At 34.2% G+C, this 18084-nt stretch overlaps 1 protein-coding gene across 10 annotated transcripts in view; it reads right to left on the bottom strand.

Annotated features, from left to right (window-relative positions):
* Positions 1 to 18084, bottom strand: part of BBX (BBX high mobility group box domain containing) — a 358834-nt gene that overhangs the window by 109729 nt on the left and 231021 nt on the right. For all 10 annotated transcript variants that reach the window (XM_051985230.1, XM_051985235.1, XM_051985229.1 and 7 more), the window contains 2 exons: positions 12425 to 12620; positions 6795 to 6862 (listed from right to left, as the gene is read on the bottom strand). In XM_051985230.1, coding sequence (XP_051841190.1) covers positions 6795 to 6862; positions 12425 to 12620 — 264 coding nt within the window. The remainder of the gene's footprint in view (positions 1 to 6794; positions 6863 to 12424; positions 12621 to 18084) is intronic.

Here is an 18084-nt window from a genome sequence, read left to right as displayed (position 1 = left end):
GTGTTATGATATGTTATGTACATATGTAATATATGCACACATGCAGGATATTGAGGATGAAATAATACATTCAAAAGAGGAAATAAGCCTACTGTAGCTCATTATTGAGCTTTTTCTATATATATATATATAAGTATCTTAAGAATCACCTAACCCCAACTTCTATCTTACAGAAAAGAAAATCAAGATTTAAAAAAAATGATTTAAATTAAAGCCCATACAGCTATGCTAGTGCATATTCTGGGATCTCTGGACATAGTAATATGAATGAAAGCCAGGGGGGAAAAAAAGAAAACTTTTTTAGTTACAGGTACCATGATCATTGGTTGATTTTAGCTTGCTGTTGTCAGATAAATTAAACTGAATTTAGCATAAATATCATTTGGTCCACCTTTAGCCAGTCAAGAAAGTATTGTACAGTGACCACAGTGGCAAATGTCTTATTTCCTTTCCCTCTCTTTTTCTATAGCTATCTTGATGTCTACCTTGTAACCCATTAGTAAATAAGAATCTACTACTACTACTTACTACCACTTCTGTAGTAAAAAGATGCATTCATGCTCAACAACTGCATTCAACTATAAAAACTACAATCTCAATTATACCATGACCAGCTTGTCAACTGAGATTCTGAAAAGAAGGCTCTTGGATACTCCTAAATATGAGCTTCTGCTGACAAGTATAAACAAATGGGGATTCCTCGCTATTCTGTGACTGGATTTGCAGTTCACAGAGAATTTCTCCCTCTTAGCAATAGGGAAAAAGGTCATCTGTACTCACTTTGTCAAAACCAGTGATTATGCCATAGCAAGATGTATATAAAGTGATTCTTCACAAAACTTTATAATAACTAATGAACAATGACATGATTTTTTTTTTCAAAATTGCAATGAACTTTTGCCTCAGACTGAAATTGTTAAACAGATTTGGTAGTTTTATCTTTTCTTTGAAATCATAGATCCACTCACTTCCCAATCACTCTCCCCTCCCAAAAAAAATGTTGCCAAAGAACTCATAAGGCAATGTTATTCACAAACACACAAGTACTTAAAATGTTCAAGTTTTAAATTAGGAAGGACCTCAAAACAGATTTTTTTTTTGTCTTTACAGCTATATGGCCAAGAAAGTCACCTTGGAACCAGAGAAATCACATTAAAGATTTGTTAATGTGCCTATACAAATATACATGCAAGATGTCCCACCAAGAAAACTAGTTCCTTTGGTTTTCGCCTTCAATACAAAATTAATTTCCAGACCATTAATACCGTGGTAACTCATCTAACCTGCCAAAGTTTTATTTTGCACTTATGGTTTCCTGTTGGCATTAATATTTTAGCTCTTCCCTTAGTAATTACTGAGAATTTGGAGGCAATGATAATAAACTGTAAAAATAATTTATTGGATATGTTCAAAGGACAAGAATATATTTGGATTTGGGCTAGATGATCTCCAAGGTGCCTTCAAGCTCTAGATCTATGACCCTAAGAGTCCTTTTTTTTGTTGTTGTTTTTTTAGTGGCTCCAGCAGCAGGTAAAGTACACTATCACCTATGGGAGGATAAGCTGATAAAATTTAAGCTCCCAGGTACAGTTCCAAAATGCCCAGAATAACTTATGATGATAATAATAATACTGTGGGCTTACAAGAACGCCTTTCTCTGAAGTTAAAAATGCTTCACAGACTTTATCTAATTAATCTATACAATGGCCCTGGGAGTTAGGTGGTAGACAGGTATTATTATTATTATTAGCTCTATCTTACAAGTGGGGGGAAAGAGAATAATAATGAAATCCCTGGCACTTTTGTGTTAAATCTGCTGAATGAAGGAAAAGAATCTCCTCTCCATTAGTCCAGTACAATTTTCTAACCATTAGATCAAATTTCACATGTATTTGGTAATTAATCTCTTAATATATTGACTTGATTTGGGATTTTTTTTTCTCTCTGAGCCTTTAACTAGAGCAACTAGGTAATACAATGGTTAAGAGTGCTAATCCCAGAGCTAGGAAGATTCACCTTCCTGAGTGGACACAGACATATTATCTGTGTGACCTTGGGCAAGTCATTTAACCCCGTATGCCTCAGTTTCCACATCTACAGGAAATGGTAAACCACTCAAATGGGATCATGAGAAGTCAGAAAAGACTGGAACAAATGAACAACCACAAAGGACAGAAACCTGACATTCTAAATTCAACTAAGAATTTTTTCTTTTTACTATGGTAGTGAAAGGAGTGAAAGGAAATCAAAACCTAAAGATTTTCAAAGTTATTTTATGGTCACGTATTTCATAGATTTTACACTGATCTCATGGACATCAGTTCCATATTTCTCTAAAACACACAAGAGCTTTCAACTAGAGCTAGGAAATGCAGCCGGCTTAATCATTGTTTTTAGATAGGCTTTTGCTCATTTTCTTTGTAGCAGTCATTCCACCTCACAAAGTTTTATGCAGCTTAGGGTCAGGTAGCATTTCTCACTCGTTGCCTATGAGACTATTTATTAAAGTGGCAGTCTCTTTGGAATGTGAAGGTTCAAGCTGAAGAATAAAGGAGGCTTGTTCCAGGGCTAATGTTTGAAATGCAGTGTTGTTATAAGTTCTTTGATGACTTCTGTATTATACTGAGTATTACAGTCATGTAAGGAGAACAGCAATTTTCTTGAATAAACAAAGCTTCCAAGGTGATCCACAAGGACTTGGGAGCATGATGGACACTGAAAGGACTTTCCACACACTACTGAAATGAAAAGCAGCTGAAGCAAAAGAAAAGCTATTCAAAAGACGCACTTAATCTAACTTGGAGTGCTTCTACTAGCTTGTACTGGCTGACGTGGTACAGTCTGGGTAACACACAAAAAGATGCTCTCCCCCTCTGGGAGGAAGAGACTACATAGCGGCTGAAATTCAGCACAAGACTAGCAGATGGCAGCCGAGAGCAACAAAGGTCCTAAATTGAGCGGTCCAGCAGATACTATTAGATGGCAATACCAAAACCGGGCGGCAGGTGGGAGCAAAGTAGAGGGAATATAAGCTAAGCAATGGCTGGGACAAGCTTCCAGCACAATAGTGGAGATGGGTAGAATACTACCAGAAGGGCAAATTTGTCTTGGAAGTGGAGTGGGAATGTTTGAGAAATACGAAAGGCAGCGATGGAGATGGAGAGGGTTCAATGACCGCAGCACTAAAAGCATAATTTACCTTAGCCACATGTGCCCTTTCCCACCAACGGTGTGGAATTTGTGGGAGACTGTACTCCACTGTGCAAGGGGGGCGGGAAAGGGGAAAAGCTAAGATTTTCCCGGTCTTTTACTTTGCCACACAAAAATTTTAGTAGGAACTTAGAATTTTCAAAAACCCATGAGTAAGATGAGCATGGGTTCTACATTTTTAAATAATCTCATATTCAATACTATTTGCCTCCAGAGAATGAACTGATAAACTGAGTGTAAACTGAAGTATATTTTTCCCTCTCTCTGTACCCATCCATATATCTACTTTTTTCTTTAAAAGATAACTAATATGAAAATGTTTTGCACCATTTCATACATAACATTGATATTAAATTGTTTTCTCAATAGGTGGGAGAGGGGCTTGAGGGAGTGTATGTGAAACTCAGTTATTTTTAAAAGAATGTTAAAAATAATCATATATATACATACATACACACACACATATATAAAAATCTCATATTCAACTGGCTCTCCTCAATTGAATTGATAGTAATTACTCCTGGTACTTTTGCTGGAATATTTGTGGTATAGTATAAAAATCATGGACTTTGGAGTTGGGACTTTATGACATCTGGAAAACCATTTAAATATCTGTAAGTCTAAGCTTTCATCTTTGTAAAATTTGGGAACTGAACTAGATTACCCTTTATTGGCACTTCTGGCTTTAAATTTATGATCTTAAACCAGGGCTGGTCAATGTCCAGTCCACGACCTGTGAAATCATTTGCTAAGGCAACTGCAGGCAATGATGAGCTGAAAGCTAGGTACAACCTCCTCCCCCTGCTTGAGTTCTATAAGTTGGCAATTTTGTATGGCCTATGAGTGATTTTATAAATATTCAAATGGTCCGTGGCAAAAAAAGAGGTTCCCTCATGTACTGTCCTAAGAGAAGATAACCACTAACATTAATATAACAGTTTAAACTTTTCAAAGCACTCACCATGCATTATCACATTTCAGTCCCTTATCAACCCAGTAATGTAAATTTGTATAGATATTATTATCCCTCTACTAGAGACGAGGAAACAAACTCAGAGAATATCTGTGGTGCTATCTAAACCCAATTTTTCCTAATTCTAAATATAACATGCTGCTTCATCTCTACCTTATCATTCCACTTTATTATGTAGTTACACATACTGTGGATGTAGGTATGTCTTCATCCTATGCTCACTAATAACTATTGCTATTTTATCATTCCCTAAAAGGTCTGGGATGTTTTCTGTGTATTTTCTACAGAATCCTGCACGAGACCATTCACAGGATACTAACTGTCTTCTCAAGGCAGTGAAATGCAATGCTTGTAAAAGGAAACTTGTCAGATGGCTTGTCCAATAATAAACACATTTGGCAACATCTCTCCAATATTTTTTCATGTAGGACTCCTCAGCCATACTGATTTTAATATCATCTCAGAGGTGTCCAATCTGAGCACAACACTCTGGAGTGCACTTAAAATAAATTAAAATGTAAATGGGAAATATTTAACAAAATATGCTTTAAAAATAGAATAAAATGTTACTATGTGATTTTCTAAGTCAATATGTGGCTTCCTTATGTATAGTCTGGTAATCTTCATTTTTATTTGAATTTGACATCTCTGATGTCAACTACTTTCAACAATGACCTAATCATCTCCAATAGGTATCAATGGGATAAATATGGTCTAGTGGAAATGAGCACAGGGCTTAATCAGAAGACCTGGGTTCAAGCCAGTACTGCCATATACTGAGCTATGTGACCTTTGATTCTATTTCTAGGACTGATTCCTCATCTGTAACACGAGGGCATTGTAGTTGTTAAGTCATCGCTGACTCTGTGATCCCACTGAGGGCTTTTCTTGGCAAAGACACTGGAGCGATTTGCCATTTCCTTACTCAGCTCAATTTATAGATAAGGAAACTGAGGAAACAGGTTACATGCCTTGTCCAGGGGGTCACACAGCCAGTATGTGTCAGAGACCAGATTTGAATTCAGGAAGATTTTTTCTATCTCCAGACTCGGCACACTTGGTATAGCTGCCCTGTAAAAATACTTATTAAGTTAGTCTAGATGAGTTAGAGTTAACCTCTAAAGCACCTCTCATTTTTTAAACTTTACAAATCATGTGTTAGCTAGTTATGGTGGTTTCTGATATCGTAAAGTGATTCATTTCTAGAAAACTCAGAATCTTATTAAGGCAGCTTGACCTCTTTCTCTCCAACATACTTTGCCTGCAATGACACATTTCATGAGTAGATGGTGATTGTACATCAAAAGGATGATATCCTGATTCCTCAAAGTAGGTATCATTGAAAATGGAGAAAGCAGGAATGCATGTTTATTAGTAAACATCAAGTAGACAGATAAGTGAAAACCTATATTTATGAGAGATAAATTTTGCTACCGTCCAGAGTCCTCAATAACCATGTATAAAAAATATAATAATTGATATAATCATAAAAAGCATAATTAACCTATAAAGCAGTCCTGGGTCTTGGCCCTTTGCAGTGAAATTATAAATAGTTCCACAGTTGAATTTTATATTAATACACACATACAAAAATTGAAACATGAAAAAAATATTTCAGGTCAGTCATATCTGACTTTTGATGATTCTATTTGGGATTTTTTTGGCTACCCCTAGACCCCAAATTAAACTAAATTTGGATTTTGTAACTTGATAAATGTGATTATTCAAATTGTAATAATGCTTTGTGAATCAACCGCTATAACTTCCTGGTTGAGAAGCAAAGTATTTGTCAAGTAAACTCCACAAGAGAGAAGAATCTCCTAGATCCAAATATTACTACACATCTCCCAAAATGAAAACAAATAACGGTTGGTTAGAAGGGATAACCCACTCTCATATCATATCCTCAAAATAAATGTAAACAAGGAAGGATGATGGAAAAAAATTTTTTTTTTATTTTTTAAGGAACAAATTATTTTTTAAAAAAATTTTTAAGGAATAAATCATTAAATTCCCAAGCTCATGTTTCTAACATTTTCATCAGAGTTTTGGAATCAAATGAGTAACAGACAAAAGCTCCATGTTTCTAACATTTTCATCAGAGTCTTGGAATAAAATAACAGACAAACAGATAAACCCCTTCTCTTAATATCCCTTCTTCCCCATCTCCTACATTTTAAGAACTCTGAACTAGAGTAATGCAAAGGTACAGTCTTTTGAGTAGAGTTAAATGAATTCTAGGATTCTGTGCACCTGCAGTTCATTACAGAGAATGCAACAACAGTAAGTGCCAATTACCTGTACATTATGTTTAATACCTTGCCACAAGAAGCCCAAAAATTTACATCTACCTAATTCAATTGTATGTGCAGCCTACTGAAATTATTTCTACTACCTAATATATTTTTTTCTTACTAAAAAACTGTTAATGCCAACATTTTAATAAGAATAATTATACATAAAATCTGTTCATTAGCTTAAGAGAAAATGGAATCACAGGGCCCTACAGTGCCTATGAGCAATACCCAGCGTGAATGCATCAATTTTCTCAGAGAGTTAGTCTTTACTCTTCCAAGCCACAGAGACAGAAAGGGAGATGAAAATTTCTTACCTCTTGTGCAGTCAGAGCATGTTCTCCAGCCAAAAGCAGCATGCTCAGGCCTCCCATTTGTGTAGGATCTATTAAAAAAAAATTAATATGTTAAATCCATTGAGAAAAAATAAAATATTTTTAAAAGGATCTTTTACAAACACTGATTTACATTTATATTACATTTATAGAATACTATTTGTTGTCAAAAAATATTCTCCAAAACATTTAAAACATAATGACTATGATATAAAGAGAAGTTAGTAAAGTCACATATTCCATTTTAGGACAATGACTTTCAAAGCTGTTTATGGGAAATTAAGTAGGTATTTAAAACCTATCCACTGTACAAATATGTCACTTTCCTCAACATCAAAGCTGTCTATGGTATCAGTAAAATGATCTTCCTTCCCTGAATTCTAACAGTATTATAGATTTTATTATGCAGTTATCACATTATGTTATATTTATTTCTTCATTAATACACTTCTCCTATCCGACTGTAGGCTCTCTGAGGTCAGGAGTTTTCATTTGTCTTTGGAACAAAAGCACACCTGTCCCTGTCCATCTTCCAGGAAGCCTTAAGAGACAGAACTGTTAATTCTGTCAACTGAAATTATAGAGAGTAACAAAGAATCAACTAGATTCAAAGAACTATGAACAGAGAAGACTTTTCAAAAAAGGCCCCATTAATCTAGTGGACAAAAACAAAATTTAAATATACCTAAATCTATTGGCCTTTTGGGTCCCTGCTTAAAATACATTTTATGTTTGTAATTAATCTTTTATTCTATAAGAATTCTTTAAAAACTAATTTCTGCTCATCATTTACCAGAAACAGTCAAATGTGGCAAAAATAATGAGCATAATGGAAACCCCATCGACCCTGAGTTACATACATCTGGACAGAACAAACAGTATATGAGGAAAATCAGTTGATTATTTATTACAGTACTATAAGATATTTCATCTTGGGAGAAGATACACAAGCAACTGGAACCATACCAGAAATTAGGAAAAAGACAGAATAAAGTAATCTAAGATAGCATATCTTAAGGTAATTACACTTCCTTGTGATGAATTTCTAAATACACCTGAGTATGAAAATGACAGAGCCAAGTACCATATATGCACAAATTTACCCAAACCATGACCCTAACTAAGTCCTTTGCCATTATTTGCCAAAGAAGTTATGAAGCAATTTGAAGAGTCACCATTTTGTACATAGCTTAAAGGCAAAGGAAAAAGTATTACTGAACCAGTATTACTAGAAAGAAATGCCCCACCCCCCATGGGAAAATGATGATGGATTATTAAAAAGGCAAGGAAGACCATAGAAGGATTAGGTGGTTAGTTAAGAAATAAACCAATAATGAAAGGCAATCACAAATGTGTATATACATAGGCCATTAGATTGATTTGACAAAACAAAGATGTTCATTTTTTTCCTTTAACAAGGGAATCTTTTTCTTTAAAAAATGCTAAGTGAAGACGTTGTATTACAGTAGCAGTTTCAACAATACTTAAATTTTCTGTTTGTAAATAAAAATATCAGAGAGAAAAAATGAGCATATAAAGTGAAAGTATAATTTGGTGCTTTTAAGCAACTAAAGAATGCTACTTTTATGCAGCTGTTGCCCCAGAGATGAAGAAGAGTGAATGTTTACTTCCTAATAAAGACAAAGATTTGTTGGTTCAAATTATAAAATAACACTGCAATATAATTATGCTAATTTATTGAACTTTATAAAACATTGAACTATTTTTATGTTCAATATATTGAACAATATATTATATTGAACTATATATATTGATAAGGTACTTCATAAATTTGCTGAGATTATGCTAAAATATTAGCTAATAAATTATAATTGTTCATTAAAATAATTTAGTCTTCCAAAATTATTTAGAAGAAGCAGGAGATATAATTGCATGAATTTTATACTCTACCTTCCTGAGAAATCCTATAATATGTGTGATTTTCCCTATTTTGGATATAGTCCATTTTACTGTTTCTGTATTATACATAAAACAGGATACCATATGCTGTGTGCTGTTGGGCAAGAGACACACAACATACACTATTTAAGCAAAGTTTTAGCCCTGTCTTCCTTATGACCCGGTATGTCCTCCAGGAAGACTTTTAAGTGTATTTTTTCTTAAAGACAAATTATTCCATTTTCATTTTTGTCTTGTAGAAAAGGACATGATTTGAAGGTCTTCGAGGCTAAAGTCACACACTGCATACTAAACTAGATTATGACTCTACGACAGAAGAATCATGTCATCAAAAAGAAGAAAAAATTAACAGGAAAATAATGAGAGTTCTTTGAGTCTTACTAGTTTTACTTCATCATTGAAATAAGTTATTAAAATTGCTGACCTTTTACCATTGATACTGAATGAAACCAATGCCATATTAAACAACTGGAAGAGAAGACAGTGTAACGGTACATACAAATTGAAAAAAAACCTATTTTACACTTTCTGTTCCCTTAATCTACAGCAGTGTAACAGCATGATGGATAGAATGTAGATTTGAAGTCAGAAAGGACCTAAATTTGAATCTTATTGAGATACTTAGTAATTATGTGATCTCATTTAATCTCTGTGAACCTAAGTTTCTTTATTTTTAAAATGAGACTAATAATACTCAAAATGTCTATATTACAGGTTTAGGAGTAAATGAGATGATCACACACAAATATGCAAATCTTACAAGAGCTGTACGAAAGTGACTAGCATTATTGCCATCTTCCTGAAGAGCAACAGTGAAAACATATAAAACTAAAATATTAAAAAAAATCATTTAGCCAGTCAGAACTATGCTAAATGAATAAGCAGCCAAAGGAAAACCCTGATAACCAATGATGTGGAATTCAAGAAAATGATTAAAGAAATAATTGAGTTAGGTAATAATCTATATGCCCCAGATTTTCTGCCAACATTCAAAAATGCCCTGTTTTTCACAAAAGGTATATCATTCAGGGAAGTATCAACTGCGCACCATAGGCAGTCAGCATGCTGTCTTGAGCTGAAATCTCAGCTTATTGCTCCTATTGGGTAAATGACCAAATAAAATAAAGAAGCCATGCCTATGTTGAATATTGAAGATATGATATTGGAGGCTCATAGCTAATTATTTGACCACATACACACACACACACATCAATCACTTATATGCAGTTTTACTTCTTCTAAAATGATATGTTAGAATTAATTTAATAGAACTTATAGGATTTGTCATATATTCAAAGATAAAATATTATGGGAGTTTTGGAAGGAATATGAAATATAAAGGTTGATCCATCATCAAAGGTTGATCCATCATCACAATGGCTTGTTCACTGGGAAAGTGTAACTTCTTCCTAGGTTTCTCTTATAACAGCTATGTTAAGTGCCTGGTACATAAGAGCTTAATAAATACTTGTTGAATGAATGACAATCAATTAACGAGGCTATTTTTTTAAAAGCATTTACTACATTCTAGGAACCGTGTTAAGAGTTAAGGACATAAAGAAAATCAAAAACAGCATCCACTTTCAAGAAACTTGCATTTCAATGGGGGAGCCAATATGTGCAAATGAAAACGTACATGGTAAATAGAGGGAAGGTATCTTTAGAGGAGATGGCAATATCCCATAAGAGTCAGGAGGAGGAATGCTCTAGGTCTTAAAGAAAGCCAGGGATTCTGAGGAGAGACAGCATTAGCAGGAATAGAGATAGGAGATGAAATGTGATCTGTACAGAATAAATATAAAGAACCAAGAGAGAGAGGTCACAAAAACCCAAGGAAGAGAAAATATTCAGGAGGAGAAGGTGGTCAGTAGAAGTATCATGGAGAATGAGGACTCAAAAGAAGTTATTAGATTAATTAATTAAAAGATTATTGATTTGAAACACAAGTTCAGAAGAATAATGGTCATTATTCCAAGACTTTACACCAAGCACTTTACAATTATTTTCTCAACAGACCTTCACAACAACCGTAGGATGTTAGGTGCTATTATCATCTCCACTTTTACAGATGAGAAAACTGAGGCAAACAGAGATTAAATGATTTGCCCTAATTAGTACCTGAGGCCATATTTGAACTCAGGCCTTCCAACCTCTAGGCTGAATATTCTATCCAATGTACCACAGATCGGCTGCTCATGAATAATGGCAATGATTGATGAGAAAGCATTTCTGACAAAGTGGGGACAGACTCTGGTAAAGAACTGAAACCGATTTCTGGATATGCTTGAATTTTTAAAATGGGTTATGTATATTTTGATACAAGGAAGAAAAATAGATCATTGGCAAATTTGGAGAAAGCACTCTTGGTGTTTAGTTCAGCAGTTAGTTTAGTGAGGTTAGCAGTCAGATTGCAGAGAGTTTATAAAAGAGTGAAAGAAGAAAAGAAACAGAAGCTACAGACAATCTGGCTGAGGTGAAGAGGTAGAGGGCAATAATTGATGGGTATATGGTAAAATCTAGACAGGATTTTTTTTAAAGCTAGAGGAGACCTGAGTTATTTGTTTAGAATGAAGGAGGCAAAAGATAGGAAGAAACTGAACATTAGAGAGTAGACACAGATTATTGTTTATCTTCTAGAGAAGATGGATCAAGATTGACAAGGTGAATAAGAGTACAGTTGGCTTTAATAAGTAGAAAAGTGACTTCAAAGTCAGATACTGAGATGAAGAAAGAGATAATGAGAGATATGAGGTGGGAAGGAGGGAATGAGAGGGAGCTCTAGTCAAATGGCTAACTTTTTTAGTAAAGTAGGAGGCAAGGTCCTCAGCAAAGAGAGTGGAGAGGAGTGACTTAGGAGACTAGAAGAGAAAAGGAAGTTTGGAAGAGTGAATTAATATTCAGATTCTGAAGGAAAACTGAATATAGCTGTGAAAAAGAAATACATAATGTACCATAATCTCGACTGACCAAAGTCCATCATATTTCATTTGACCTTCTGATTTACCTCATATACTACTTTCTATCTAAGATAGTAATATGGTAGCAATCAGGACAAGCAAACTTTGTATTGGACCAGTTTCAGAATAAATATAAGCTATATTTAACCTATATAAGCTAATAAAAGCGTTTATATTCCATGACTCAGAAAGAAAGCTCCCATTTCCAATGGTTTCACTTTGGATTTTAAAGCTCTTTTCCCTAGAAAAGAGGAGAAAAGACAAACAAACAGATACACAAATTTCTTGGAATACTTCATAATCATTTCTACTTCAGATTATTCGTATAGATGGACACACATTCTTGACCTCTAGATCTTGGGAAATCAGATACATCATACTATGAAATGTGGTTACTATTGTATCTAGTTGTTTAATGGAATGTCTGAATTTTTTCCTTCACTTTTTTGTTTCTAGAAACCCCTAGATTACCACAGGAAGATCTCAGTTTTCTATATCAGCAATCTTTGATCTCAACATCACTGTGAACATTTTCATCCATTAATGATATCTACTCAACTTAAACCTCATTTTTATTACTAAGGCTGAACAGTATCAGATTATCCCACTTTGTTGTTTTTATATGGTCTACTTATTTATTGATAATCCACTCATAACAATTCTCACGGTTGGAAATACTGTCTAGATGTAATAACTATCATTAAAGGAGAGGAGGTGATAAGAGACCCAACTCACCTGCCATCCCAAAGTTAAGCTGAGGCATTTCTTCAGTCTTTGCTTTCTTGGGGCTTGGTAAATCTTTTCCAGAGTCAGATGGAAAGGCCCACAGCTTTTTTCGTGTATTAACAGTGGGCGCTGGGGATTTCACAGGCTTGTTTGTTGCAGGACACCATTTGTAGCCAGGATTGGCTTTCATAAATGCATCTTTGTACTAAAATAAAAGAAAAGGTGAAAAAATTACAACCTGACATACTCTACTCAGACAAAAGAATTCCAGTATCCCACTAGGTTACAGTTAAACTTTGAACTAGTTAATAAAAAGATAAAGCTTTACAATATATCTTCTGTATCTCCTCTCCTAATGGGAGAAAGGGCAAAGCTACGAAAACTATCATATGTCCTAGGGTTCTTTCTTTTCTAGTGCCCCCAAGATAACTACTGTTCATCATAACATCCCTAAAAGAAGTTCTCTTTGTAGGTGCAAGTTCTCAAGAAACTGTGCTTTTTTTTTTTTTAACCCTTAATTTTTTCCCATCTCTTAGGAAACTGCATGTGTTTTACCAGAAAAGCAACAATCCTGTATGCTCATATATAAAAGTAAGTGTTGAAGCTCTCCATTTAGCTCAGGGGTGCGGAACCTTAGGGTCAGTGGCTCAATCCTGCCTCTTATTTAATTTCATTTGTCAAATACAGTAGAAGCTTTGTTATCTGCGCTGAGAGATTCTGATGATAGAAATGCAATCTAAGATGCCTCTGGATCGCTTAGCTAAGCCAGGGAAGGAAAGAGCCAAGGGCAGACAATGGGGAAAAAAAGGGACAAGAGGGTAAGACACAAATGCTAAGGCTTTTTATCTATTCTCTAAGAATTTCTGAAACTTTCAATCCCTATTTCCCAGGTATCTTCCATCCGCTATGACTATTCAATCATCAAAAATATTTCTCCCCCTTTCTTCCTGTCCTCTTTCTTCCTTTTACTCTTATGTATATGTGGTCATGAGGTATGCTTATTAGTAGTCAACAGTTTTTTCCTTTTTCCTAATGTTACTGATTCATTTTATTTGATTCCTATTTTAATACATCCTGGAACTGCTAGTTAATTAATCAAATCAAAAACAACATTACAACTCTTAATGCTTATGTATAAAAATAGTTACTACAAACGAAAGGGTTTTCTTTTTTTACTTTTATACAATAAATCAGTTACGTATTTATATAATTTTTGGTTATATACTAGAGATTAAGTTGGAGGATAAAAATACACATTTTCTTCTAAACAATAACCTTTTTCCATTTTAATTTATAAATATATAATTAAACCATTAATTGCATACTATGATGTTAAATAGTAAGTGTTCCACAATTCCTTAATGACATATTTTGAAAGAAAATTATTCTTTTAATTTAGTCTTTCTGAATCACAAATAGCTTAATTTAACTATAAAATGCAAAGCTAAAGAAAAGCTAGGTTTTCCTTTTTTGAATATAAATAAAATGCATAACCATGATTTTCTCAGCTCTTCTTATAAAAGCAAAAAATTAAGAGTCCTCTTATAAAAAAATTCTTTAGAATATAGGATACTGTAATATTAGTAATAATAGTGTGTATATCTATATCTATATACATGTAATAAATATAACATAAAAGATTCATTTGTAACATACTCATGCTCAAGGAACTTACACAATAGATCTAAATCAAAGAAGGTATTATCTAAAAAGCAACAAAGAAAGATTATACAAGAAGCTAACATGAGCATCATTAATGTGTGCTGCTAAGAAACATTGGATGGATGTGTCAATATGGACAGTCAGTTGAAAAGGCATTCACTTTATGTAGTGACAAAAGACTTTTAAGTCTTTTCCTGCTTATCAAGATAAAATTATTTCTCTTTTTTTTTCTTGCAGTTTAAGTGAGCCTCATCCAGGAGAAAGGTGCTGTCCTGATGCTACCAGCATCCAGGATCCTTCTATTTATAGAATACAAAGAACACAGGCAGCAGACAAGCCTTCAAGCTCCCTTTTGCTGATTCAAACTCTGCTCAAGATAAACCTCTTTTACAGGAAAAGGTCATTTCATTTGCTAAGACCCACTCCATTCTGGGCACTGGCTGATAATGCCGACAGCTAAGTTAGAAATGAACCCAAGTCCACCCAATAAAGTGCAAGTAGTAGTAACAACAATAGTATTAATCAAAATAAGAACAATGATAAATAATTCTCTGCCTTACAGATTATAGAAGAGACTTCCTTGGGATCTCTTACCCTTTCACACCCAGTCTGAAGTTCTATGGATCCTTGTCTAAAATGCCTCTCATACCCATTTCTTTTTTCTCATCATACTTCCATTAAAGCTACCTTCTTTTTCAGTCTTTGTATGGATTTTTTCATTAGTCTAACTCCTCCTATTAATTCTATATACCACTACCAGATTAATTCTCATAATTTACAACTTTAATCAAGCCACTTCCCAGCTCAAAAACTGTCAATGGCAATTAACCATTGCCTCATGCATAAAGTATATTATCAATATTCCAGATCCTCTTATTCCTGGCTTTAACTTATCTTTTCAACATATCTGTTACCTTTCCCATTCATACATGCTATTTATTCAATTCTATTTTTCTTTAATGTGATTTTCACAGTTTCCCGTCTCGTTATCTTTGTTTAAGCTGTCCCCTTGACATAAAATAAATACATATTATCCATTTTTCTTTGTTAATAAACTTTTATTAATTTTATTTGTTTTTAGGTCATTTTTGTTGTTGAGTTGTTTCAGGTATATCTCACTCTTTGTGACTCCATTTGAGGTTTTCTTGGCCAAGATATTGGAACAATTTGCCATTTCTTCTCTCGCTTATTTTACAGATCAGGAAACTGAGCCAAATAGAGTTAAGTGACTTGTGCAGGTTCACACAGCTAGTAAGTGTCTGATGCTAATTTGAATTCAGGAATATGCCTTTTCTGAGTATAGAAACTGTGATCTATCCACTGCACTATCTAGTTATATCACTTTTCAAAATAAATCTGTTTTTCCTTCCCTCCCCACTCCCTAGAGATATCTCTTGTAACAAATAGAAGTGGGAGAGATAAGAAAAACTTAAAGAAAACTCATTAATATAGTATCAACTAAGTCAAATAGTATATGCAACATGCCAAATCCATAATACTCCATCTATACAAAGAAGGAAAGGGGGTAGGGATAACATTTTCTCCTCTCTTTTGGGGGCTAGACAGCTTCGGAGCATTTTTTGTCCTTTCCATTTACACTCTTGTATTCAACATGGTTTACTGGTTCTGTTACTTTGTCCAAGTTCATATGTACCTTCCCATACTGTATTCCTTTTAATTATCATTTTTTACAGCACGGTAACATGTCATTGGATAAATGCACCACAATTTGCTTAGCCACTCACCAAGATGATGCATCACTACTTGGGCAGCTTAGGATCAGGAAAAGATCCATAGATTTAGGCTCAGATGCCACTTTTTATACTTACTACTTATGGGCCACAACACCCCTGGACCTCAGTTTCTTCACCTATAAAATATGTGGGGTGGAGATAGATGTCTCTTCTTGCTCTAAACCTATGATTTTGCTTAGTTTCTAGTTCTTTACTACCTCAAAAAAAGTACCTCTGTAGATACTTGATGACTAATGGCTATGAGAATACACATTAATAATAAGAATAAACCAGCATTTATACAATTCTTTAAGATTTACAAAGCACTTCATAGATATTGTCTTATTTGATCCTTACAACACCTGGGAAGGGGGTACTACTATTATTATTTTACAGATAAAGGAACTGAGACAAACAATGGTTAACTATGATTTGTCCAGAGTCATACAGCCAATAAGCATTTGAAATGGATCAGAATGTAGAGCTTCCTCCCTCTACCACTAGTCTAGCCAAAAGCTATCTGCCTGGCAGTAAGCTCTATAAGTCAAAGAATATCTAAAGTTTTAGTTATTTTCTAAGTGGTATTTAAAATTGTTTTCCAAAGAGTTGGGTGCCCAGTTTTAAATTTCAAATCCCACCCTCATCATGAAACTAGTCTGGACAGAAAAAATTCTTCCTTCCAGATGACAGATCCAGGGCCTTACAAGATCTTGGGGGCTATTTGGTCTAATTCCTCAAATCCTCCTATTTTATAGATGAGGTAAAGAGAGGGTAAATGACTTATTCAAGATCTTTTAGGTAACAAATGGCTGAGATTAAATTTGAACTTGGGTCCTCAGATTCAAATTAAGTGTATTTACACAACCATCTCTTATCAAATCCCTTGACAATTCTCTACAATTTTCATTACAAAAGCATATATTTGTTGATTGAGTAATGTCTTATTTAAGGTAAAATAGTGAATAATTACCAAATCATTTACTGCCACACACATATAATAAAATGCACTCTGCTTTTGTTCCCTTTGGTCCCAGTATCTGGCTTCAGTGGCAGCAATGACAGAGGAAGAAAGAAACTCTTGGGTCATGTGAATAATCCTCCAAACTGATAACTAGGAATCGAAGGTGATGAAAGCCAAAATTATTCTATGATTATGAAATGTCAAGGTCAAGAGTGTTACTCTGGTAATTGTTCTGAAACATTTGGCAACTATCAATCAACAAATATTTATCAACTGACAACTTTGGAAAGGATACTAACATGTCATGTCCTCACTTATAGAAGATCATCATTTAGCTCAGGAGATCAAATACATATAAATTATGTATATGTGTCTGGGGGGGGGAAGAGGATGTATATGTGTGTATGTGTGTGTGTGTGTGTGTGTATACACACACATATATATATATATATATTAATATTAGTTTTGGGGTTGCTTTGTTTTGTTTTTTGTCTTTGTATCCTCAGCACTTAGAGCAGTATCAATATGTAGAAAGTAAGGCATAAATGTTTGTTGATCACTGACTGAGTGAGGGACAAAGAAAGATAAGCACACTGTAAATGGTACAGACAATAATGCACTCTGGAAGTTCAGAGAAGATAGAGATCATAATGGGCTAGGGAAAGCAGGAAAGGCATCAAAAAAAATAAAATAGTTGTCTTAAAAGTTGTATAGATCTCTCACAAGGTAGAAGAATCACAAAGGCATTTTGGGTAGAGAAAAAAAAGCCAAAACTTCAATATCCTTTCCTTCATGTCCTGCAACTTACTATTAAACCTCCAGCCAATTCTTTTGATAAAACCTATTACCAGAAGTAAAAGAGCTAAACAAACAGATCTAACTCAGTGAAATGAATAATAGTTTGGATCTCAACCTCCTCCTAAGATAGATCTCTCTAAGCAGAAAATGAATTACTCAGAGGCATTCAGCTATTTTCAAAAATTATCAATCATCATCTACAAAGCACTGAGATTTTGCATCAAAAAAGCTCTAACAGCTAAAATGCTGCTCTCCAAGAAACCCTTCCTTTGGGATACAAATTCACTTTACAAGAAAGTAACTTCAAATTCCCAACTTTTTTTTTTTTTTTTTTTTTGCAATTAACTGAAACTGGAAAGGCAAATGATGCCTACTCCATTGTCATGCAAAATATTTTTAATCCCTTTTCATTATGTACAAGCACTTAAATACATTATTTTGTAGCTCTTTGTACATAATAGCATTATTTTTGTACCTCAAATGACATAATAATTTCTCTATATTAGCTGCATCAT

Source organism: Antechinus flavipes, chromosome 3 (assembly GCF_016432865.1).
Source record: "Antechinus flavipes isolate AdamAnt ecotype Samford, QLD, Australia chromosome 3, AdamAnt_v2, whole genome shotgun sequence".
Taxonomy (NCBI): Eukaryota; Metazoa; Chordata; class Mammalia; order Dasyuromorphia; family Dasyuridae; genus Antechinus; species Antechinus flavipes.
The sequence above is the reverse complement of the archived record's forward strand: the minus strand, read 5'-3'. Positions and strand labels throughout refer to the sequence as shown.